Below are 24,717 nucleotides of genomic sequence, written 5' to 3'. Positions count from 1 at the left end.
GGAAAATACAAGTCATTTTGTCATGTGCCTGTATACTCAACTGATAAGATTACAACTGCACTGAATGTATAATGTAGTAGGGGCAACATTCTGCCAAAGCATTGCAAAGGATAACATCAGGCAGGTGCGTGTGGGCAGTGGATGGAAAAGGAATGAGTAGTAGTGAGACTTCAGCTACAAGCCACTCACAATTATCAAATTTGTTACTTTGTAATCACATTTTCTACAGACTATATTTGAATTATTTGGTGAAGGCAAAAAAAAAAAAAACAGGCAGAAGATAGATGATAAATTTCCTCTCTTTATTGGATAGGCAATTTATAATGCTTTTAAGTTTGCCTGAAAAGTCAAAGGAGCATTTAATAGACCAAGTACATGATGAAAATAGCATTTACCTCCAGAATATATGTCTGAACTGCATGAGTGTGCTTTATGGGAGTCAGGTGACTTTTAAAAATAAAGGTATTTGTGAAAAGATGCTTAATTCTCTGCCTGCTCAACACAAGTTTATTATAATTTATAATTTCTCTTATCATTAAAAGAGATAAACGTGTTTCAGGGATTCTTTCATGAAGTAATGAAATTAAATATCATTTATGTGGATGAAACTAAAAGCTAAATTAAATACCCATATCTAGGATGACATGAGAATTTTAGAATATTGGAGTCAGTGTTTTATTAATGGTGTACAATCAGGATAGCAAGATATACATGCACCTTCAAGATGGCATATCAGAGACACTCTTCATAAGAGTTAAAATAGATAACAACATTTCTGACAAACTGCATTTTAAAAATTACACCAGATACTGGGCTTCACTAAGGTACACCACTACAGGAATGTGGTAAGCAATGAAGCTTAAGAGGCATTCTGAATCAGTGCGTCATACTACCAGTTAGTTAGGGTTTCTTTTTCCTTCTCTTTGTCTGAGTCTTCCAGTGACTTTCAATGCCCAAATTCTTCTATGATTATGACTTATGCAGTTGAAGTAGCATCGACTTTTTCAGGCTGAAGATTGATGTTTAGTAAGTTGTTCAAGAAACAAGGATTTCCCACACCCTTACTCACTCAAAACCTCTCCGCTACATGCATGGAGAATATGTGGTTGGTCACCTGTCACAATCTCTTCTGCTTCCTTCTTCTTGGCTACTGTTCTTAAGCCTATCCCCTTTCTTTTCCTCTATCTCAAAATTTACCAAGGTAGTAGTGAATCCTCCCTGCTTCTGATTTATCAGGGCCTTGTCCATTCTCCACCAGCTATAATTTGGTTTCCATTATCCTCCTCTAATGTGGTCATCATTCTCAAAATATATTCCCAGACCAGACGCATTAACATCACTTGGGATCTTGACAGAAGTGCAAATTATTGTGCCTCACCTCAGAAACACTGGGGATGGGCCAAATAATCTCAGTACTAAAAAACCCTGAAGATAATCCTGATGTCTGCTCACATTTGAGAACCACCTCTCATGGGACAGCTATCATGGCAGTTATCACTAACTTCTAAATTATTTTAAATGTTTATTTAATTTTGAGAGAGAGAGAGAGATAGAGTGTGAGCAGGGGAGGGGCAGAGAGAGAGGGAGACATAGAATCTGAAGTGGGATCAAGGCTCCGAGCCGTTAGCACAGAGCCAGATGCTGGGCTCGAACTCACGAACTGTGAGATCATGAACTGAGCCAAAGTTGGACGCTTACCCGACTGAGCCACCCAGGCGCCCCTAACTCCTAAATATTCAAAATTGATTCTCATCTCTCAGCCTTCATCAGAAGTTGAAGAACACCCATTCTTATGGGAACTCATTCCTGGTACCTTTGACACAGTCCTCTCTTGGGTCTCCTCCTTAAATTGTTCTTTTTCATCCTTCTTCCATTTCTTCCTGCCTCTTTAATACAGATTCTCCAAGGAATTGCTACTGGCCCTCTTTTTGTACTTTGTCTCCTTCCCTGGGAAATTCCATCCACTCCCCTCGTTCAAGTCATGACTTCTATATTTCTGAGTCCAAAATTGGATTCTCTAGCTTTACCTCTAAGCTCAACTGCTTGCCATCATTTCCAGAGGCCTTCAAGACACCTATGTGTCAAAGACCTACTGTGAGTTATGCTACAGAATTATTAAACAAAAATCATCATCTTTCTCACCTGTACCTCTTCTGGATTTTCATTCTTCTTTTACTTCCAACATTTTCCCAATCCCTTAGGTATGGAAACCTCTTTCTCTCCCTCAATTTCCAAATACTTGCTAAGTACTTTTGCTTATAATTTCACAATCTTTCTTATACACTTTGCCTTTCTGCTGTAGATTATTTTTTGTTTGTTTATCCAGGGAGAAGAACTACAATCTGAACAGTTTTTTCAAGTAAAAACTAAAGACAGAGAGAGAGAGAGAGAGAGAGAGAGAGATTATGACTTATTTTAAGGAAAAACTTTTTAATAGTCAGGTGCCCACAGCTGTATTCGGAAACTCCCTATCTCCACAGATATTCAAACATGGGCTGGCTGACCCTATAGCAGAAGTTCAAGTATCAATTGAGTGGTTGGACTTGATGACATTTGATACCCAATCCAACCTTGAGATTTATGGTTCCTTTTATCACCATTTTCTTTCAAGTCCTCATTGCTCTCTCCTCCCTCACAGTGTAACTGTTTCAGTTCCAAGCCTGTGATACTTTTGGCAGACCTGGTTTTCCTGTGCTTTTTTGGTGTGACCTCCTTTTTCCTCACTCAAATCCTCTCACATGTGTAAAGAAATTCATTTGCCCATTCACTGCACCTACTATGTGCTAGGTGCTCGAAATATAGAATTGGACAAGCCATCCTTGCCTTCGCACACCATCCAGGTGGATAGATGGTCACCTACATCATAGGTTACAGCACAGGCCCAGCAGTCTTGTGTTTTAATAAGCTTTCCAGGTTTGCTGGTTAAAGTTTGAGAGCTATTGAGAACCAGTGATATAGGCTAATATGTTACCATCAGAGTTTTATAGAAGGTCATTATATGACAAGGGACTAATCTAAATCATGGTAAATCCAGGGCACCTGGGTGGCTCAGTTGGTTAAGTGTCTGACTTCGGCTCAGGTCATAATCTCACAGTTTGTGGGTTCGAGCCCTGCGTGGGGCTCTGCACTGACAGCTCAGAGCCTGGAACCTGCTTCAGATTTTGTCTCCCTCTCTCTGCCCCTCCCCTGCAAATGCTATGTCTCTCTCTGTCTCTCAGAAATGAGTAAACATTTAAAAACATTTTAAATCATGGTGAATCCAAATGCCATCACTACTGTCTAAGGAAAGAAGAATTGCTAGTAAGGATACTGTGCAGGGACATTTAGGGAAACCACATCTTAGTTTCTTTGGATGTCAAGTCTTACACCCTACTTTGTTGAGTGCACATGCATTTGAGTAAACCCACTAAAATATATCAATTTATCTTATAATTATCATTCTGCATAGCACATAAGCAGAGTAAACTTGAATCCTAACTCTCACAGAACAATAGGATTTTCAGAGAAATGCAATGGTCTCCAAGTTTAATAGTCAGCTCAGCTCAGGGTGAATGGTCACATAAGACTAATTAAAATTTTGAAATTAGGTTTCTAGTTATCACAACAGTATCAAATTAAAGGACTCCATTGATGCCCCCCCCCCCCCCCCCCCCCGTCTCCCTGGCTTCTCAAAAAATAACAAGAAACAAGCTTTGGAAGCGTATATAGTACACTGAAGGCAATTTTTAGCCAGTAGAATTTTGGGTGGGTGGGGAAAGGTTAAAGAAAAAAGGAAAGTAGGAAGGGCTTCTGAGTAAGGTAATACATCTACATATTTTATAAACAAAGTCTTACTAACATAAGAGGGCCCTGCCCATGGGCTGCTGAAAAGCTATCTGCTTTTTGACATATTTATTGTCTGCACTTCAAGATTTCAAGTTATAGTGGAGGGTGGGATTTTTGTGGAAAAAAAATAACATTCAGACCAAAGATGCACTCAACAGCTGGGGATTTTTGGTAATTTATCTAATAATAGAATGGGCTATAAATTCTGTTCTCCTAAGTGTGAAGAAGTTACAGGGAAGATTCTGAGAAGAGCATTTTCATCTTTTCTCTTATCTTTCCAGGCTAACCTGAAATACCTATTTTGGAATGTTCATGGCAGTCAGTTTTGCCATGTGACAAAGGTCCCCAGCTTGTATTCCTTGTCATTGTTGGAACAAACAGGCCAACAGATCAAACACATCATGACAGAGCATGCTACTAACCTGCTCATGAACTTGTACCGGCGGGGCAGGTAATAGATTTTTCTCCTGGAAGAACAGCAAAAATGAAGCCAGTCGAGAAGAAAACCCATCGTCAGTTACAGTTTGAACTAGCAAGGAAGGAAAGGAGATTGAAGATAGAAGCCTGTAAGAGGTGAAGAAGAAAAAACTAAAAAGAGATTAACAGTGAGAAATGTAGTAGGAACATAGGGCATGCATTTTTGAGTCATGAAATCTTACGAAATATTTTCCATTGGTATTTCTTCCTCTCATTATCATAATTTTTTATGGTTGCTCTTCACCTACACAGCCTGTGCAGAACGATGATTTGGAGCAATTGGTATTCGTATGAATTTAGCCAAGGTCAGCCTTATTTTTTTTTTTTTTTTAGGAATGAAGAAATGGATTGCCAGCCTGCTGGCAACATGCACAATTTAATGGGCATACTATTATATTAACTAATATTTATATAGCTCTTGAAGTTTACAGAAGACTTCTCTCATTTGATTTAGCCAGGGTAATATAAAAAGTACGTATTCTACAACCAGTATGGGAAGAACACTAATCAGCATCAACATCCTACTGCAAATAACCGCACTAGGGAATACTGTCTAACCACTGGCTCTGATTGGACATGAATTAAAGAGGTAAAACAAGGAATCTTGGAAAAAAATCTTTTAAAAGTCAGACTTAGTAAGAGTGTGTTGTACTTCTGTGTATCTGTATTTTTTAAAGCACTCCAGATTAAAATTCTGGGTGTAATCTGAATGGAGAGTGTATGGGTTAGATGCTTTATAAAAAACAAAACAAAACAATTAGCCCTTTCATATTTTGGGCTTCAAACAATGGAGTAGTATGAAACTGATGTGGTTTATATATATTCTGAACTGTTACTAAGCTATCTCACTTATGGAAAATGAGAAGTTTATACACAACTTTGCCTATCTATGAAAACTGATAAACATATTCATGTTTTTAGTAGGCAAAACTACTAAAATAGAGACAAGATCACGAGCTTCTAGGGGTTTGTATTGAGGTAGAAGGGATGAACAGATGGAGTAAAAAAGATTTTTAGGTCAGTAAAACTATTCTGTGTGACACCATAATGGTGGATACATGACATGGATTTTTCAAACTGCATAGAACTATACAACCCAAAGAGTGAACCCTAAAGTAAACTGTGTACTTTAGATAATAATAATGTATCAATATTGGTCCATTAAATATAACAAATATACTACACTAATGCAAAATATTAACAGTAAGGAAACTGAAAGTGGGGTGAGAAGGCATGTATGAGAACACCATACTATCAACTCAATTTTCTGTAAGCTTAAAAATGCCCTAAAATTAGTCTATTAATTAAAAAAAAATAAAAATAAAAGAGACCATATCCATGGACATATAAGTACTTAAGCAAATTTTGTTCACAAATTCCCTTAAGAAAATTATTCAACTTTGCTTTAAACATTGCAGGAGTAAAAAACCCAAGGAGACTAACCCAGGATTCAGAAGTGCAATCTACAGAAAATAATAAATACACACACAATTCTTTGAGGCATTTACATTTAGCCAAACTGATGTTTGTACATTTTGTTGAAGTGATATGGCAGGAAAATTCCTCCTTTGGATATACATAGATCTCCTTAGGCTATTTACCTGAAACACTGGACAAAATTACTGCATAAAATTTAAGTGCATCAGGTTCTATCTAGTGAAGCTATGCTTAAGTAAAATCACATCAATATTAGTGAGGCTAATTAGTATCCACTATTAACACTACTTTGTCCTAACATTGTCCTGCAGGAATAACTACATTTACAAAGAAGATTATTATTCATAGTTATTACAGTTTTTCATTTATTCCCTGGATCACAGTTCTCTTAATACAGCATAAGGAAAGTATTAATGCTGCTTCCAGGCTGCACTTTTCTGCTATATAATGAGCATGTAGAAATGTTAGTTATGATACAGTCAGGCCCTTCATATATGAAATGGTTCCACGTACTAGGAACTTGTTGTGCATTAACACTGCTCAAGTTTCCACAATCTCCTTGGGTTTTTTGCTTGAAAACTGTGTTCTGGTAGAAGGTTTTGTGAGATTGCTAGGGAGGAACTATCAATTTCACTAAGTTTTACTATCTCACTTTTATCAAAACACAGACTTTTGACTGTTGGCTGTAAGATGTTGGTCTGATACACGACTGTGTCTAAGCATAGATTTCTTTTCCTTTTGGTCTTTATGAGTGATATGGTATTAATCTGTATTAAATAGTTATAGCATTGATAAATAACTGGCTTCAAATAATTATAATTATAGGGTAACAAGTTTCAATAGAAACTAAACTGATAAATGACTCAGTGATTTTACATATTTTTTTTAATCTTTGAGTTCTCAGATTTCCTTTGTCACATTTTAAATACAAAAATAAGTCAAAAGTTTAGAACTATGTTTATCTCAATTCCTTTGAGAATTTTGCCTTGAGGTAAACAGATACTAGAAATCCCAGCCTCTATTTTGACTTGGTATTAGAACAAAACGGCCAATAAACAAAGAAAGTAAGATGCACCAGGGAGATACATTACAGATCTCTGAGTGGAAATTGCCCTTCTCTAAATGTGTCCCTAGTGCCTCTGTCTCTGTAATTTCCCACAGCTCATTAAGAGGTATATTTTAGAATTGGTACCAGTTTGCTTGGTTTCTGTCATCTGACTTGGTCTTATTGGCAAATTGTGAACGAAAAGGTTTTAATTCTTTATTCCCTTTGGAACTTCCCTTGGTACTAAATCTCTCCATCTCCTTTAGGGTATTCCATTATTTACTTCCTACATATTTTGGCATTTATAATTTCAAGTTTAAAACTTTATCTAGCAAATGTAGATACCTTTTCCTTAATCTATATGGAAAATAAGAATATCCACTACAAGATGAAGGTAAATTAATCCTTTAAATAACTAAGCAATCCACATGAAGTATTTTCTATTCCCTTTGGAATAAATATCAATGATTATGCTTGCACAGTACTTGTGAACTGACTTTTTAAAATTTAAAAATGATTTAAAAAGTAGATCACATTTTCATGAAATTTCTTGAACTTGCTTTAATGGAGGCAGATTTTAAAATCAGTAAGAACCTGCACCATCGATGCCTGGGGTCTGGCCATTCAAAGCAGCAGTACACAGGGCTTTTGAAAATGACATTTTGGAAATGAAAATGCCACTTGGAAAATTCTTATTTCTCAGAGGCAGTTGACATATTTACCTGCTAAGGACTGAATTAGCCAGGAATTTTCACAAAAAGCCATGAAGTCATCATAAGCCATAAAGACTGTATTTCCTAAGCATTTTAAACACCTTCTCTAATAATGTTTCAGTCTGCATTTCGGTTTTATTTGTTTCAAGAGAAGGGCACATTAGTTTTACAGGGAAGCAGTAGAGAGTGGGAAAAAATATATTTACACCTACCTGAAAGGCATTCTTACATTCATTTGTTCTGCATATCTTCCAAGCACTTCCCATGGGGCATGCAACTTCACAAAGATAATGTCACTATTTATTAGAGAGGACTGAAACAGAAAAAAGAAACAAAATTGAAAAGTATATCCAAATTTCCTATGGTTTAAATTGAGTTGGAATTTAGAACAGGAGTTTAGGATTTGGGGCATTTTCAGCCAAAACTGGGTCCTTGTGTGTGCATCTATTCATTCAAAAAATATACCAATATGTGTCTGGCACTGGACACCCAGCTGTGAACAAAAGAGACATGAATGCCATTTACATTCTACAAACATACAAAAAAAAAAAAAAAGAAATAGGCAAAAACAGGTTTAAAAGAAAGAGATAAATTTAGATAGCGGTGAATATTCTGAAGATAACAAAATAATGGGAGAAATTATAGGGAGGGGGGCACACACTACTTTGGGCAAGGGGTCCAGAAAGGCCCCTCTGCAGAGGGGACATGCAAAGTTGAGACACAAAGGAGCCAGCTGGGTAAGAGCATGGAATAAATGTTCCAGGGGCAAAGGCCCTAAGCTCAGAACTCGCGTGGTATGCTCTGTGTTTGAGGAGCAGTTAGGAGAGCAGAGTGGCTGGAGTGTATTCATCATAAAGATTAGGGTGAGTAGAGGTTGAAAAGGTGAGTGGGAGCCAGCATGTGCAGTGCTTCGCCAGCCATAAGACAACTGGACTTTATCCCAGGAACACTGGGAAGTCATTTTGATTGAGATTTTCACAGTGATCTGTGGCTAGTGAACAGAGAAAAAAATATATCAGGGAGAGTTGCAGAGAAAGCAAGAGAAGAAGAGATGCTCTCAATCATCCAGGCAAAATAAAAAATCGGTGGTTGTGGAGATAGAGGGTCTTCAGTGAGGTGAGTTTTGCATCTGGATCACTATCAGGGAAGGCTTTTTCAAAGGTTTTTAACTCCTCTTGGGCTTTTTATCAATACAGCACATAGACAGGAAAGTAAAACCAGGACTTCACATTTTAGTAACCACCCAACAAGTTTTGGTCTATGTCTCTGGCCAAGGGGTATCTCCAATTAGGAGACTTCCTTTGGAAGTCATCTCCCAGGGCTGGGTTGTGGAAGGAGGTAGAAGAAAAATAAGAAAACAGTGAGCCAGACCAGTTTAAATTAGCAAAATGGTCTATTGTTTATCCATATCTTTTTCACACAAGCTCATTCTGGACTGCATGCCATTTAAATTTTTATAGTATAAGAATGTTAACAGATATTTTAGGCTTGTGTGGCTAAGCTCTCCTTATAACAATATTTATAAACAATCCATTACTTTTACACAACTGACAAAAATAGAAGCCCAACTTTATGGGATAAATTTGTGGTACAGGGAATTGTTTTTAAATTGCAGATGATGTGCAGTTGCAATTCATTGCTCATATTTTCATTCAGAGTCTTCTTTCTGGGTTTATAAATATTGTACTCAATTTATAAGAATTCCCCAAGATATTATGAAGATCAAACTGGTATCAACTACAAAGTTCCCAGGAACTCTGATGGTGGTGAATTTCCCAAAGGTGAATTTCCCAGAGCCTGGGCCCAAATCCACAATGATGGAGGGCAAACTTTGATATTGGTCTGAAAACCAAACTTTCTAGCAATTCAGGCTGAAATGAGGTTTTATATTCTAGGTTGGGACAAGGAGACCTCTGGCTGTAAGCCCCCTAAGCACAAGGAACATTTCTGCTATTCACAGTCGAATCCTCCAGGCCTAGCACAGTGCCTGATCCAGAGGGAATACACAATCAATACTTATCTAGAGTATGGTTAGTGAAATGTGAACAGTTAGTCCTGGTCCAAGTGAAAGTTGCCTGTCCTGTGAAGCAAGAAGGATGAAGTGATTCTTGGAGCCACATAGCTGGTAACTGCAAATGAGGTACCCATCCAGGGAACAGACAAGCCAATATGCACTGAAGATGTGACAACCAGCTGTTGGATCTCTTTGCATGAACTGGTTTTCCATTGAGTAACCCATTATATCCAATCCTCTCTAGATTGGATGCTTATAGCTACGTGGCCAGGGGGAGTGTAAATGAGCTCATAGGTAGCAATGTCCATACAGGACACAGAGAAAGTGCACATACCCACGAAAATCTCCATCCTGTCCCATTCACATCTGTAGATGCAGATATGAGATGGTCTCAGCTTATCAGCTGAGCAGTTTTTGCACTGGAAAAGACTGCCATTTGTTTTCCAATATATAGTACAGTTTTCCAAGTTATAAAACAGAAGACTATTTTTTAATAAATGGATCTTTTTGTTTATATTAAAGACATACATCAGATTCTGGGTAGGTATTATGGCTTTCCCACTTGAAAATGTTAATTTTGACATTGGGAATTCTTTAAGTTCACTTAGCCTTCCTACAAGATTTTACACTCACCTGTTTCTTCTCTCATCTTCCCAAGGCAGAGTGAAACTGTGCATCAAGGAATATGGGAATGTAATTGATTCACAGACTCAAACAAACTCTGATTTATAGCAGAATATAATCTTTTTTTAAATTAAAAAACATTATTTTACATTTATTTATTTTTTAGAGACAGAGAGAGACAGAGCACAAGTGGGGGAGGGGCAGAGACAGGAGACACAGAATCTGAAGCAGGTCCCAGGCTCTGAGCTGTCAGCACAGAGTCCGATGTGGGGCTCAAATCCACAAACCGTGAGATCATGACCTGAGCCGAAGTCAGACGCCTAACTGACTGAGCCACCCAGGCAGAATATAATCCTAAGATATACTCTCTTTGTGAAATTATTGTAATTGCTAGATTTATAGAAAATAAATACAGTGGAAGAAAAATCATTTTGTAGAACTCCATGAATATGTGAAAATATTAAGGAGACTACATTAAAATATTATACTTAGGGCACATTTTAAATGCCACATTTCTGGGGCATCTGGGTGGCTCAGTTGATTGAGTGGCTGACTTTGGCTGAGGTCATGATCTCATGGTTTGTGAGTCTGAACCCTGCGTCAGGCTTGCTGCTGTCAGTGCAGAGCCCGCTTTGGATCTTCTGTCTCCGTCTCTCTCTGTCCCTCCCTCGCTCACACGTTCTCAAAAATAAAATAAACATTTATAAATAAATAAATAAATAAATAAATAAATAAATATCTGTCACATTTCTGTGTGTGGAAAAGCCAAGTTCATTATCTGAATACACATGGAGTCAACTAAAATTCTAATGTAGACTCTACCATTTTCTGCATAAAAGCATAGCTGTTTTGACTCATTCAAGCGGGATAAAAATATCTTCATTTTTCTTATTTCAATTATAATAATAATTATAAAACCATCACTTTATTATTATTTTTAGAGCTTAATAATTTTGGAAACAATTTCACATTGTTACCTCACTTTATTCCTACACAAACCTTGCAAGGGAGGCTTTCCTTCCACTCCTTAAAGGGGAAAGAGGCCAAGTAATTCACTCATAGCCAAACTGAATGTTTATCCCAGATAGAGCTAACACTCATATCTCTGGACTCCCTTGTCAATTTTACCTAATAAATTCTGAGGTTTAAATAAATCTATGGCTTTGTACATGCATTGAAGATGCATAATTTCTGAATTGTTTATGTAAATTAATCTGTTTATTAGTTTATACAAACTATACAAACTAATCTGAAAAGAATTCTGTATTTTAGAAAACAAAGCAACAAAAACAAGGCAAAAGTAAGCTACTAATGAATTAAGATTTGATTTGAGACTATTAAAAGTTACTTTCATAATCTTGAGAAAAATCTTAGCTGAATTGCCTTGAATGATAATGAATGTTTAGTCATAGGTTGTATGTGTGTGTGCTAGGGGGGTACTTATTACTTACATTCAGTTTTTCAAGGAGGAAATGAACATCAGCCCAGAAAAATAAATATGAAACAGATTACTGCTAATTATATGGTTCACATATCACTCTTTTCTCTACTGCTGAATGATTATGCTACTGTTTCTAAATAGGTTTTTCCTCATTATTAAGTATTCCTTTCCACATAAATCCAAGAGTGCAAGTGACAAAGCGAAGAGAAATGAAATGGTTTTTTGAAACATAGAGTTGTTTCATTAATATCCTGCCCCTTAGGTTAGAACCATGGGGAGAAGAAAAATGGCCATTTAAAGGAGTTGGGAAAATATCTCTGGACGAATGGCTGGAGAAATTAAGAAGTAGCATGGAAACTACCTGAACTGGAAACAGAAAACATTCCTTCTCTCTTTCCTTCATTCAGCAAGATCCCATTCAATACCCTGTATGCCCTAGATGCTAGAATGCAAGGATATGTAAGTCATGGTCCTTGCCTGGGTATGTCACAATTTAGTAAGGGAAGGTTAAATCAAGCAGCAGTACAGAAAAGAAGTAGTGTGCCATTACCTAAATCAAGCAATCTCTCTCTCAAAGACATGTATATGAATATACACATCTTTGTATCTCATGAGCACCAATACCATTGCTGAGAAGGGGATACTGAGTGAAAAACAGGTTTGGATGTGGGGGCATGGAGGTAGTGCATAAACTCAGTTTTGGAAATGTTAAGTTTCAGCTACCCATGAGAAGATGCCTTGTGGGTAGTTAAATTGGTCTGGAACTCAGGGGAGCAGTATGGGCCAGAGATACAAAGTAAATGCAGCCAGGACATAGACGGCATTTAAATCTATGGGATTGGAAGAGAGCACTTTGAGAAAGAGTATAGGTGCAGAGCCACCTATGGGTAGCTGAACTTCAGAGGTTAGTTAAGAATGCAGACTCTGAGGTCAGACTATACATATTCATATTCCTATGTCTCTTTTACCAGCTCTGTGATCTTGGGTAAGCTATTTACCTCTCTGTGCCTCAGTTTGTTCAACTGTAAAATGGAAAAATGATAGCAATATCTAGCTATGGAATCACACTAAATGGCATAATAAAGATAAGATGTATGTAAAAACATGTTAGTTGTCATGATCTCCAAGATGGGCCATGCCATACTGGTAGTGTTGGGAGGAACATAGCTTTCCTACTCATCCAAGTTACAACCTGTGAATATGACCAATAAGGAACCAGTATCTGAAGAGAATTTTCTAGTGTTTGACTACAAGCCTGAAGAAACCCTGAGAATCAAGCCTCAATTCCTGTCTCCTGTCCCTCCATGGTCCCCAGGTCTCTTATATGTTAAGGACATTCATTCATTAAGATTCAACAGACATTCACTGACTACTACATATCAGGTACTCTGCTAGGTGCTGAATATACAAGACAGCTAGAATTTATAGTATAGAGTAGGGGACAAATATTAAACAACAAATAAATATGGGATTGAAAATTATGAGAAGTAGCCAAAAGGAAAAAATATATAATGCCATAAGAGAGAAGAATTCGGGGTGCCTGCCTTAGATTTCCTGGTTAACCTCTGAAGGTATGGCATCTAACCTGAGATCCAAAAGATGAGAAGGTGCTAGCTGTGGGAGAAATCAAGTGAAGAGCATTCCAGACAGAGGGAATAGAAAGTATGAAGACCCAGAGATTGTACTAGAAACTAAAAGGCTCAGGTGACTGGAAATTGTTAAGTTTGAGGTAGGCAGAGTTACCTGAGATGGAGTTGGAGAAAATGGCTGTGGACAGACCATGCCAGGCCAAGTTCAATGTGGTAAGGAGTTTAGATTTTATTCTGTAAGGTCAGTGAGAAGTCACCAATGGGTTAAAAGCAGGAAGGGAACATGAAGCTTGTTTTAGAAAGTATACTCTAAATGGCCTATGGAAAATGTTCCAGAGGGAACCCAGGACTTGGAAGTTCAATAGGAAAGTTATTCCAGCAAGCCAGGTAAGACAAGATGATGGCTGAAACCAGGAGGCAGATGTAGTAAGGAAAAATGGGACAGACTTGAGATCAATTTGGAGGCAGATTTGAAAGTATTTGGGATTGGTCAAATGAGGAGAGAGAGAAAAAAAACCCGTTGTCCAAATTAATGTGCATGTTGTTTCACCTGGAAAACTGGATGGATGGTAGTACCACATAATGAGTTAGAGAATAATCAGGGGAAAGATGGCTGTTTGCTTTAGGATATGCTATATTTGAGAACCTGGGGGATACATACATACAAGTGTGAAGTAGGCAAATGGGTATGGGAGTTGGCCTCAGGGCTAGTGGGGCTTATTAATTTGAGAATTACAGACACATCATTAATATTTAAAAGCAGAGAACTTGATGTGGTCACCTAAGGAAGTAGCAAAGACTAGGCACTAGGGCGCAACAACATTTAGAAGGTTTGGAAGAAGAGAAAGCAACCATAAAAGGAGACTAAGGAGGAACCACCAGAGAGGTAGATGGGAAATAACAAAAGAGACAAAACAGAAGCTGCGAGGAATGGATGTTTCTAGAAGGATGAAGTGATGAGCTGTGTCAAGTAAGGAGCAGCTCAGGGAAGCCTTCCCACAGCTAGTCCGGGCTGATGCTTAAAGTTAGTGCCATTTGTCCCATCTCTGCTGCTGCAGCTGTCTCTTAGGGCTTGCTGACACTGCCCTTGGCCCTGGCTTTGAAGCTGATGCAGAGCTGAGATGGAACTGCTTCCAGTAGTGTTCAGCTTGTTCCCCGAAGCTAGGACCTTCCATGAGGAGTCAGAGCTGATTTCAAGGAGGACTCATGGGTACCAAGCTATGTCTCTCCCAAGTGCCACTCCCTGCCACGTGCAAACCAGCAGCAAAGAATGAAGCCCACACATGAGTCCCTTTGCCCATGCTGGGGAGAGACAGGAGTGCCCTCAGAGCACTTTGTCAAGGGGCAAAAGTGGCTCGAGTCTCTGCTCTGCACCTGGAGTTCCCTGTCTCTGGCTGTATGTTCTCCAACTTCTCCCAAGAATTCTCAGGCAAAAGCTGCTGGCAACCTCCCAGAATTTCTGAGATGGGCATGCAAATCAACCTCCCCTCTACCTCCAGGTCTCCTCACAAACACATATGCTAATTTCAAAGAAAAAGCTCATTGCAGTTTGAGCTTTGTTTTACATCTATGATATAGGTCTGAATGAGATCATGATCTTGTACACAGTCACACGTGGATAATATGTTTGTGTGTGTGTGTGTACATAAAGACAATATACCAGAAAGCACATGTGCCACAGAAACTTTATTCTGGGAAATTTTTATCAATCTATTTTCACCTCAGATACATTTTCAGTGACTAGGTTATACTGAAACAGGACGGTAGCAATTCTTTAAAAAGTAGCAAAAGAAGGGAAAGCAGTTTAAAAGGATTTGGTTAATCGCTTGTTATCAAACATTTATTGTATGTGTATTCATCACTAGCTTTGTGCTGGGAAAGGGTCATTTGTTTTACAATAAGGCAACTAACTCTGATGTACCTTGGACTACATAAAAAACGAAGACAGTTATAATAACTGTCTTGCAATTTGAGTAGAATTATAAAACAAATAAGTGCACGACATGTAACCTTTCTTAATACATAAAAAAAAATAGAGTAAACACATGGTGAAATGATTAAAAGTCCTAGCTTTGGAATTCCCAAGCTTTGGAACTCAAGGTTCAAGGGCCAGATGTGCTACTTAGTAACTGATGACCTTGAGCAAAATATTTCATCTCTATAAGTCTCCATTCTCTCATCTGTGAAATGTGAATTACAGCACTTCAGATTTCTTCTGAGGACTATGAGGTTTAATACATGCAAAGTATTTAGCTAGTTCTTTGTGCACTAAAAATGCTCTTTAAATGGTAAAGAAGGTATGTGATTTATCAAGGCATATGAAAACATTTTCAAAAGTTAAAGCTTTGATCAAAGAATAAAAAGGATTTGCTTTCTTCAACCTGGTTTGCAAATTTTGGCCATGAAAATATAGTGATGGAACATTAGTAATGAAGAGGTATTTGCTTGGAGGGACTAGGAAAGGCAGCTGCATGTGAAAATTGAACAGTGTTCCTCTCCAAGGATATTACAGAGTGAAGGTCTGGCTCAAGGGAGCCTGCCTCTCTCACTTTCAAGCTCATTGGATTCTGGTTTCATCTAAGAGATAAAAAATAAGAAAGTAAGATTGGGGTTATGTTTGTGCTAAATAGGAAGAAGGAACAGGTGGAATGGGGGAATGAAAATGGAGGTCTATTTGGAAATAGTTCTCCCATTGGTCTAGGTTTATCTGTAGCAACCCCAAGAAGTCTTGGGGCCCTACAAGAGGATATCAAAGTTAAAAAGGCCTGTCCATCATCCCTAGGCCAACTGAGCTCAAAAGATGACGCAAATCCCTTTTTTAAATTTGAAAGAAATGGTCTTAAGAGAGCTGGAGCTTAGGAACAGAAGACTAATGAAAACCTAGGCATAGATACTTCCCAAAAGTATCTAGAAGTATCCTTGGTTTGTCTTGAAAGGTAACCATTGGCCAACAGACAACTGGGTACTACTGTGCAGTAGAAAGAACGCGTGGCAAGGTCCTCCCACAGCTCACTGCACACTTGGGTAAGTCACTTCACTCCTCTCTCAGTTCCTCACTGACCACACAGAGATAACATGGCCCCTGAGCTGCAAATGTCTATGGCTGTTTTGAGGCTCAAATTGGAATAACATGTAAAAGCGTGTTGAAAATTGCCCGGTCCCAGCCTGGTCTCTGAGTGGACCTTAGATTTGCTAACTGGCCTTTGCTTTCTGCCTTAAGTTTCCTCACCTGCAGAAGGAGGGGCTGGAATAATTCACTTGGTTCCAAACTTATTCAGTGGAAGTGTACCTTGGAAATCATGGTGTTCTCTGCAGGTGACCATGAATCTCATCCTGTGAACTATAATTTAACACTCACTCACTTATCCATTTATGTATTCCACAAACCATTATTGGGAACCTACAAGGTGTTGGGAGGACAGCTGTGAATAAAACAGACTGAATCTCTGCTCCCATGAATTCTACTGGGGAGAGAGACTTGGAATAAATAGGTATATAATATTTCTGATGGTATGCCTTGAAGAAAAATAAATAAGGTTAAGAAAATAAAAAGTAATGGTTGGAAGATTTTATTTTAGAGTGGTATGAATAGGCTTTTTGATAAGGTGACATCTGAGCAGACACCCAAAGAAAGTGTATAAGAATGTGGTTTCATTATCCAGGGACAGAACATTCCAGGCAGCAAGAAGAGTCAAAGGCAAAGGGCCTGAGGCATAAATATGCTTCACATTTTAATTTATTGAGCACAAAGGGTCAAATCAGGGTAGTTACTTGCACCTGTTCTGTATCCCCTTAGGCAAATAGCAGGGTGTCACTTTCTCATAACTATATTGGTAGAAAAACAAAGAAAACTCTTAAAATGCTGCAGCCAAAAAATATTAATTTCAGCTAGGAATTGAGACAAGGCTCTTGGAGAAAAAACTACAGTGGTTCAGACCTGAAGACACATATAGATTGAAAGTGAAGAAATGAAAAAGATATTCCAGGCAAATAGAAATGAAAAAAAAAAAAGGCAGAGTAGCAATACTCATAAAAATGTAGACTTAAAAAAATACTTTGACGAGGAGTTACTAGGAAGATGGCGGCATAGGAGGACGCTGGGCTCACCGCAAGTCCTGCTGATCACTTAGATTCCACCTACACCTGCCTAAATAACCCAGAAAACCACCAGAGGATTAGCAGAACGGAGTCTCCGGAGCCAAGTGCAGACGAGAGGCCCACGGAAGAGGGTAGGAAGGGCGGCGAGGCAGTGCGCACTGCACAGACTGGCGGGAGGGAGCTGGGGCGGAGGGCCGGCCCGCCGGCCAAGCAGAGCCCCGAGTCTGGCTGGCAAAAGTGGAGGGGCCAGACAGAGTGTGTTCTGACAGCAAGAGGGACTTAACATCTGGAAGGTTATAAGTTAACAGATCTGCTTGGAGAACAGGAGGGCTGGAGGAAAACGGGAGGGAGAGTTGCTGAGCCCCGGGACGACAGAGCTCAGTTTGGCGGGGAACAAAGGCACTCGCCAGCACCATCTCCCTCGCCCATCCCCCAGCCAAAATCCCAAAGGGAACCGGTTCCTGCCAGGGAACTTGCTTGCTCTGCACAAACACCCAACGCTGTGCTTCTGCAGAGCCAACCCTCTGGCAGAGGGTCTGACTCCCTCCCGCTGCCACAGAGCCCCTCCTGAAGTGGATCACCTAAGGAGAAGCGAGCTAAGCCTGCCCCTCCTGCCCCCGTGCACCTTGCCTACCCACCCCAGCTAATACGCCAGATCCCCAGCACCACAAGCCTGGCAGTGTGCAAGTAGCCCAGACGGGCCACGCCACCCCACAGTGAATCCTGCCCCTAGGAGAGGGGAAGAGTAGGCACACACCAGTCTGACTGTGGCCCCAGCTGTGGGCTGGGGGCAGACATCAGGGCGGACTGCGGCCCCGCCCACCAACTCCAGTTATACACCACAGCACAGGGGAAGTGCCCTGCAGGTCCCCACCACTCCAGGGACTATCCAAAATGACCAAACGGAAGAATTCCCCTCAAAAGAATCTCCAGGAAATAACAACAGCTAATGAACTGATCAAAAAGGATTTAAATAATATAACAGAAAGTGAATTTAGAAAAATAGTCATAAAATTAATCGCTGGGCTTGAAAACAGTATAGAGGACAGCAGAGAATCTCTTGCTACAGAGATCAAGGGACTAAGGAACAGTCAGGAGGAGCTGAAAAACGCTTTAAACGAGATGCAGAATAAAATGGAAATGTCTACGGCTCGGATTGAAGAGACAGAGGAGAGAATAGGTGAACTAGAAGATAAAATTATGGAAAAAGAAGAAGCTGAGAAAAAGAGAGATTAAAAAAAATCCAGGAGTATGAGGGGAAAATTAGAGAACTCAGTGATACACTAAAAGGAAATAATGTACGCATAATTGGTATCCCAGAGGAGGAAGAGAGAGGGAAAGGTGCTGAAGGTGTACTTGAAGATATAATAGCTGAGAACTTCCTTGAACTGGGGAAGGAAAAAGGCATTGAAATCCAAGAGGCACAGAGAACTCCCGTCAGACGTAAGTTGAATCGATCTTCTGGATGACATATCATAGTGGAACTGGCAAAATACAAGGATAAAGAGAAAATTCTGAAAATACCTAGAGATAAACGTGCTCTAACATATAAAGGGAGACCTATAAGACTCGTGACTGATCTCTCTACTGAAATTTGGCAGGCCAGAAAGAAATGGCAGGAGATCTTCAATGTGATAAACAGAAAAAATATGCAGCCGAGAATCCTTTCTCCAGCAAGTCTGTCATTTAGAATAGAAGGAGAGATAAAGGTCTTCCCAAACAAACAAAAACTGAAGGAATTCGTCACCACTACAACAGCCCTACAAGAGATCCTAAGGGGGATCCTGTGAGACAAAGTACCAGAGACATCGCTACAAGTATGAAACCTATGGATATCACAATGACTCTAAACCCATATCTTTCTATAATAACACTGAATGTAAATGGATTAAATGTGCCAACCAAAAGACATAGGGTATCAGAACGGATAAAAAAAACAAGACCCATCTATTTGCTGTCTACAAGAGACTCATTTTAGATCTGAGGACACCTTTAGATTGAGAGTGAGGGGATGGAGAACTATTTATCATGCTCCTGGAAGCCAAAAGAAAGCTGGAGTAGCCATACTTATATCAGACAAACTAGACTTTAAATTAAAGGCTGTTACAAGATATGAAGAAGGGCATTATATAATAATTACAGGGTCTATCCATCAGGAGGAGCTAACAGTTATAAATGTCTATGCGCCGAATACGGGAGCCCCCAAATATATAAAACAATTACTCATAAACAAAAGCAACCTTATTGATAAGAATGTGGTCATTGCAGGGGACTTTAACACCCCACTTACAGAAATGGATAGATCATCTAGACCCACGGTCAATAAAGAAACAAGGGCCCTGAATGATACATTGGATCAGATGGACTTGACAGATATATTTAGAACTCTGCATCCCAAAGCAACAGAATATACTTTCTTCTTGAGTGCACATGGAACATTCTCCAAGACAGATCATATACTAGGTCACAAAACAGCCTTTCATAAGTATACAAGAATTGAAATTATACCATGCATACTTTCAGACCACAATGCTATGAAGCTTGAAATCAACCACAGGAAAAAGTCTGGAAAACCTCCAAAAGCATGGAGGTTAAAGAACACCCTACTAAAGAATGAGTGGGTCAACCAGGCAATTAGAGAAGAAATTAAAAAATATATGGAAACAAACAAAAATGAAAATACAACAATCCAAACGCTTTGGGATGCAGCGAAGGCAGTCCTGAGAGGAAAATACATTGCAATCCAGGCCTATCTCAAGAAACAAGAAAAATCCCAAATACAAAATCTAACAGCACATCTAAAGGAAATAGAAGCAGAACAGCAAAGGCAGCCTAAACCCAGCAGAAGAAGAGAAATAATAAAGATCAGAGCAGAAATAAACAATATAGAATCTAAAAAAACTGTAGAGCAGATCAACGAAACCAAGAGTTGGTTTTTTGAAAAAATAAACAAAATTGACAAACCTCTAGCCAGGCTTCTCAAAAAGAAAAGGGAGATGACCCAAATAGATAAAATCATGAATGAAAATGGAATTATTACAACCAATCCCTCAGAGATACAAACAATTATCAGGGAATACTATGAAAAATTATATGCCAACAAATTGGACAACCTGGAAGAAATGGACAAATTCCTAAACACCCACACTCTTCCAAAACTCAATCAGGAGGAAATAGAAAGCTTGAACACACCCATAACCAGCGAAGAAACTGAATCGGTTATCAAAAATCTCCCAACAAATAAGAGTCCAGGACCAGATGGCTTCCCAGGGGAGTTCTACCAGACGTTTAAAGCAGAGATAATACCTATCCTTCTCAAGCTATTCCAAAAAATAGAAAGCGAAGGAAAACTTCCAGACTCATTCTATGAAGCCAGTATTACTTTGATTCCTAAACCAGACAGAGACCCAGTAAAAAAAGAGAACTACAGGCCAATATCCCTGATGAATATGGATGCAAAAATTCTCAATAAGATACTAGCAAATCGAATTCAACAGCATATAAAAAGAATTATTCACCATGATCAAGTGGGATTCATTCCTGGGATGCAGGGCTGGTTCAACATTCGCAAATCAATCAACGTGATACATCACATTAATAAAAGAAAAGATAAGAACCATATGATCCTGTCAATCGATGCAGAAAAGGCCTTTGACAAAATTCACGATTTCTTAATAAAAACCTTGAGAAAGTTGGGATAGAAGGAACATACTTAAACATCATAAAAGCCATTTATGAAAAGCCCACAGCTAACATCATCCTCAATGGGGAAAAACTGAGAGCTTTTTCCCTGAGATCAGGAACATGACAGGGATGCCCACTCTCACTGCTGTTGTTTACCATAGTGTTGGAAATTCTAGCATCAGCAATCAGACAACAAAAGGAAATCAAAGGCATCAACATTGGCAAAGATGAAGTCAAGCTTTCACTTTTTGCAGATGACATGATACTATACATGGAAAATCTGATAGACTCCACCAAAAGTCTGCTAGAACTGATACATGAATTCAGCAAAGTTGCAGGATACAAAATCAATGTACAGAAATCAGTTACATTCTTATACACTAACAATGAAGCAACAGAAAGACAAATAAAGAAACTGATCCCATTCACAATTGCACCAAGAAGCATAAAATACCTAGGAATAAATCTAACCAAAGATGTAAAAGATCTGTATGCTGAAAACTATAGAAAGCTTATGAAGGTAACTAAAGAAGATATAAAGAAATGGAAAGACATTCCCTGCTCATGGATTGGAAGAATAAATATTGTCAAAATGTCAATATTACCCAAAGCTATCTACACACTCAATGCAATCCCAATCAAAATTGCACCAGCATTCTTCTCGAAACTAGAACAAGCCATCCTAAAATTCATATGGAACCACAAAAGGCCCCGAATAGCCAAAGTAATTTTGAAGAAGAAGACCAAAGCAGGAGGCATCACAATCCCAGACTTTAGCCTCTACTACAAAGCTGTAATCATCAAGACAGCATGGTATTGGTACAAAAACAGACACATAGACCAATGGAATAGAATAGAAACCCCAGGACTAGACCCACAAACGTATGGCCAACTCATCTTTGACAAAGCAGGAAAGAACATCCAATGGAAAAAAGACAGTCTCTTTAACAAATGGTGCTGGGAGAACTGGACAGCAACACACAGAAGGTTGAAACTAGACCACTTTCTCACACCATTCACAAAAATAAACTCAAAATGGATAAAGGACCTGAATGTGAGACAGGAAACCATCAAAACCCTAGAGGAGAAAGCAGGAAAAGACCTCTCTGACCTCAGCCGTAGCAATCTCTTACTCGACACATCCCCAAAGGCAAGGGAATTAAAAGCAAAAATGAATTACTGGGACCTGATGAAGATAAAAAGCTTCTGCACAGCAAAGGAAACAACCAACAAAACTAAAAGGCAACCAATGGAATGGGAAAAGATATTTGCAAATGACATATCGGACAAAGGGCTAGTATCCAAAATCTATAAAGAGCTCACAAAACTCCACACCCGAAAAACAAATAACCCAGTTAAGAAATGGGCAGAAAACATGAATAGACACTTCTCTAAAGAAGACATCCGGATGGCCAACAGGCACATGAAAAGATGCTCAATATCGCTCCTCATCAGGGAAATACAAATCAAAACCACACTCAGATATCACCTCACGCCAGTCAGAGTGGCCAAAATGAACAAATCAGGAGACTATAGATGCTGGCGAGGATGTGGAGAAACGGGAACGCTCTTGCACTGGTGGTGGGAATGCAATCTGGTGCAGCCACTCTGGAAAACAGTGTGGAGGTTCCTCAGAAAATTAAAAATAGACCTACACTATGACCCAGCAATAGCACTGCTAGGAATTTACCCAAGGGATACAGGAGTACTGATGCATAGGGGCACTTGTACCCCAATGTTTATAGCAGCACTCTCAACAATAGCCAAATTATGGAAAGTGCCTAAATGTCCATCACCTGATGAATGGATAAAGAAATTGTGGTTTCTATACACAATGGAATACTACGTGGCAATGAGAAAGAACGAACTATGGCCCTTTGTAGCAACATGGATGGAACTGGAGAGTGTGATGCTAAGTGAAATAAGCCATACAGAGAAAGACAGATACCATATGTTTTCACTTTTATGTGGATCCTGAGAAACTTAACAGAAACCCATGGGGGAGGGGAAGGAACAAAAAAAAAGAGGTTAGAGTGGGAGAGAGCCAAAGCATAAGAGACTCTTAAAAACTGAGAACAAACTGAGGGTTGATGAGGGGTGGGAGGGAGGGGAGGGTGGGTGATGGGTATTGAGGAGGGCACCTTTTGGGATGAGCACTGGGTGTTGTATGGAAACCAATTTGACAATAAATTTCATATATTGAAAAAAAAACAACGTGGGTAGAAAATTAAAAATACATGTATATGCTAAAAAAAATACTTTGACAAGACACAAAGAAGGGAATTACAAAATGACCAAGTGATCAGTGCAACAAGAGGATATAACAACTGTAAATATCTAAGCACCCAACATAGAGCACCTAAATACATAAAGCAAATATTAACAGACATAAAGGTAAAAACTGAAAGTATTACAATAAAGGTAGGAGACTTTAACATCCTACTTACATCAGTGAATAGATCATCCACAGAGAAAAATCAATAAACAGTGGCTTTTAATGACACATTAGAACAGATGGACTTGAGATATATACAGAACATTCTGTCCAAAATTGGCAGGACACATTTTTTTCAACAGCACATTGAAGATTTTCCAGGATAGATCATGTTAGACCACAAAACAAGTCTCAATAAATTAAGAAGACTGAAATCATACTAAGCATGTTTTTTAACCAAAATGGCATTAGACTAGAACTCAATTACAAGGAAAAAAAACTAGAAAAAAACCCCACAACAACATGGAGGCTAAACAACATACTTCTAAACAACCAATGGATAAATGAAGAAATCTAAGGGAAATAAAAAATACATGCAGACAAAAGTAAATGGAAACAAAGTTGTCCCAAATCTTTGGGACACAGCGAAACAGTTCTAAGAGGGAATTTATAGTGATACAGCTTACCTCAAGAAGCAAGAATAATCTCAAACAATTTAACCTCACACACAAAGAAACCAGAAAAAGAAAAATACGTAAATCCCAAAGTTAGTAGAAGGAAAGTAATAATAAAGGTCAGAGTAGAAATAAATGAAATGGAGACCAAAAAAAAACCAAAAAACAAAAACAACAACAAAAAAAAACAAACCAGTAGAAAAGATCAATCAAACCAAGAACTGGTTCTTTGAAAAGATAAACAAAATTGATAAACCTTTAGCCAGACTCATCAAGACAAAAAGAGAGGATTCAAGTAAATAAACTGGAAATTAAAGAGAGATGACAATGAATACCACAGAAATACAAAGGATTATGAAACTACTATGAAAAACATATGCCAAAAATCGGACAACCTAGAAGAAATGAATAATTTCCTATAAACATTCAATATTCTAAAACTAAATTAGGAAATCACAGAAAATCTGAACAGAATGATTACTGTTATGAAATTCAATTGGTAATCAAAAAACTCCCAAGAAGTAAAACTCCAAGACCAGACGGTATCAAAGGTAAATTCTACCAAATATTTAAAGAACAGTTAATAACTATTTTTCTCAAACTATTCCAAAGTATTGAAGAGGAAGGAAAACTTTAAAACTCATTCTATGAAACCAACATTACTCTAATACCAAAACCAGAAAAATACACTAGAAAAAAAGAAAACTATACTACACATCTCTGATGAACACAGATGCAAAAACACCCAACAAAATATTAGCAAAGTGAATTCCACAATACATTAAGAGGATCATTCACCATGATCATGTGGGATTTATTCCTGGGATACAAAGATGGTTTAATATCCACGAATCAATGAATGTGATATATCAAATTAGCAA

At 38.6% G+C, this 24,717-nt stretch overlaps 1 protein-coding gene across 1 annotated transcript in view; it reads right to left on the bottom strand.

The window, feature by feature from the left end:
- The window catches only part of ANO4 (anoctamin 4), a 274,498-nt gene that overhangs the window by 145,354 nt on the left and 104,427 nt on the right, over positions 1-24,717 (bottom strand). The window contains exons 7-8 of the mRNA XM_049626714.1: positions 7,710-7,810; positions 4,248-4,292 (exon numbers count right to left, since the gene is read on the bottom strand). Of these exons, the coding sequence (XP_049482671.1) occupies positions 4,248-4,292; positions 7,710-7,810 (146 nt within the window). The remainder of the gene's footprint in view (positions 1-4,247; positions 4,293-7,709; positions 7,811-24,717) is intronic.

This window comes from Panthera uncia, chromosome B4 (genome assembly GCF_023721935.1).
Source record: "Panthera uncia isolate 11264 chromosome B4, Puncia_PCG_1.0, whole genome shotgun sequence".
NCBI lineage: Eukaryota > Metazoa > Chordata > Mammalia > Carnivora > Felidae > Panthera > Panthera uncia.
This window is presented reverse-complemented; position numbering and strand designations above follow the sequence as displayed.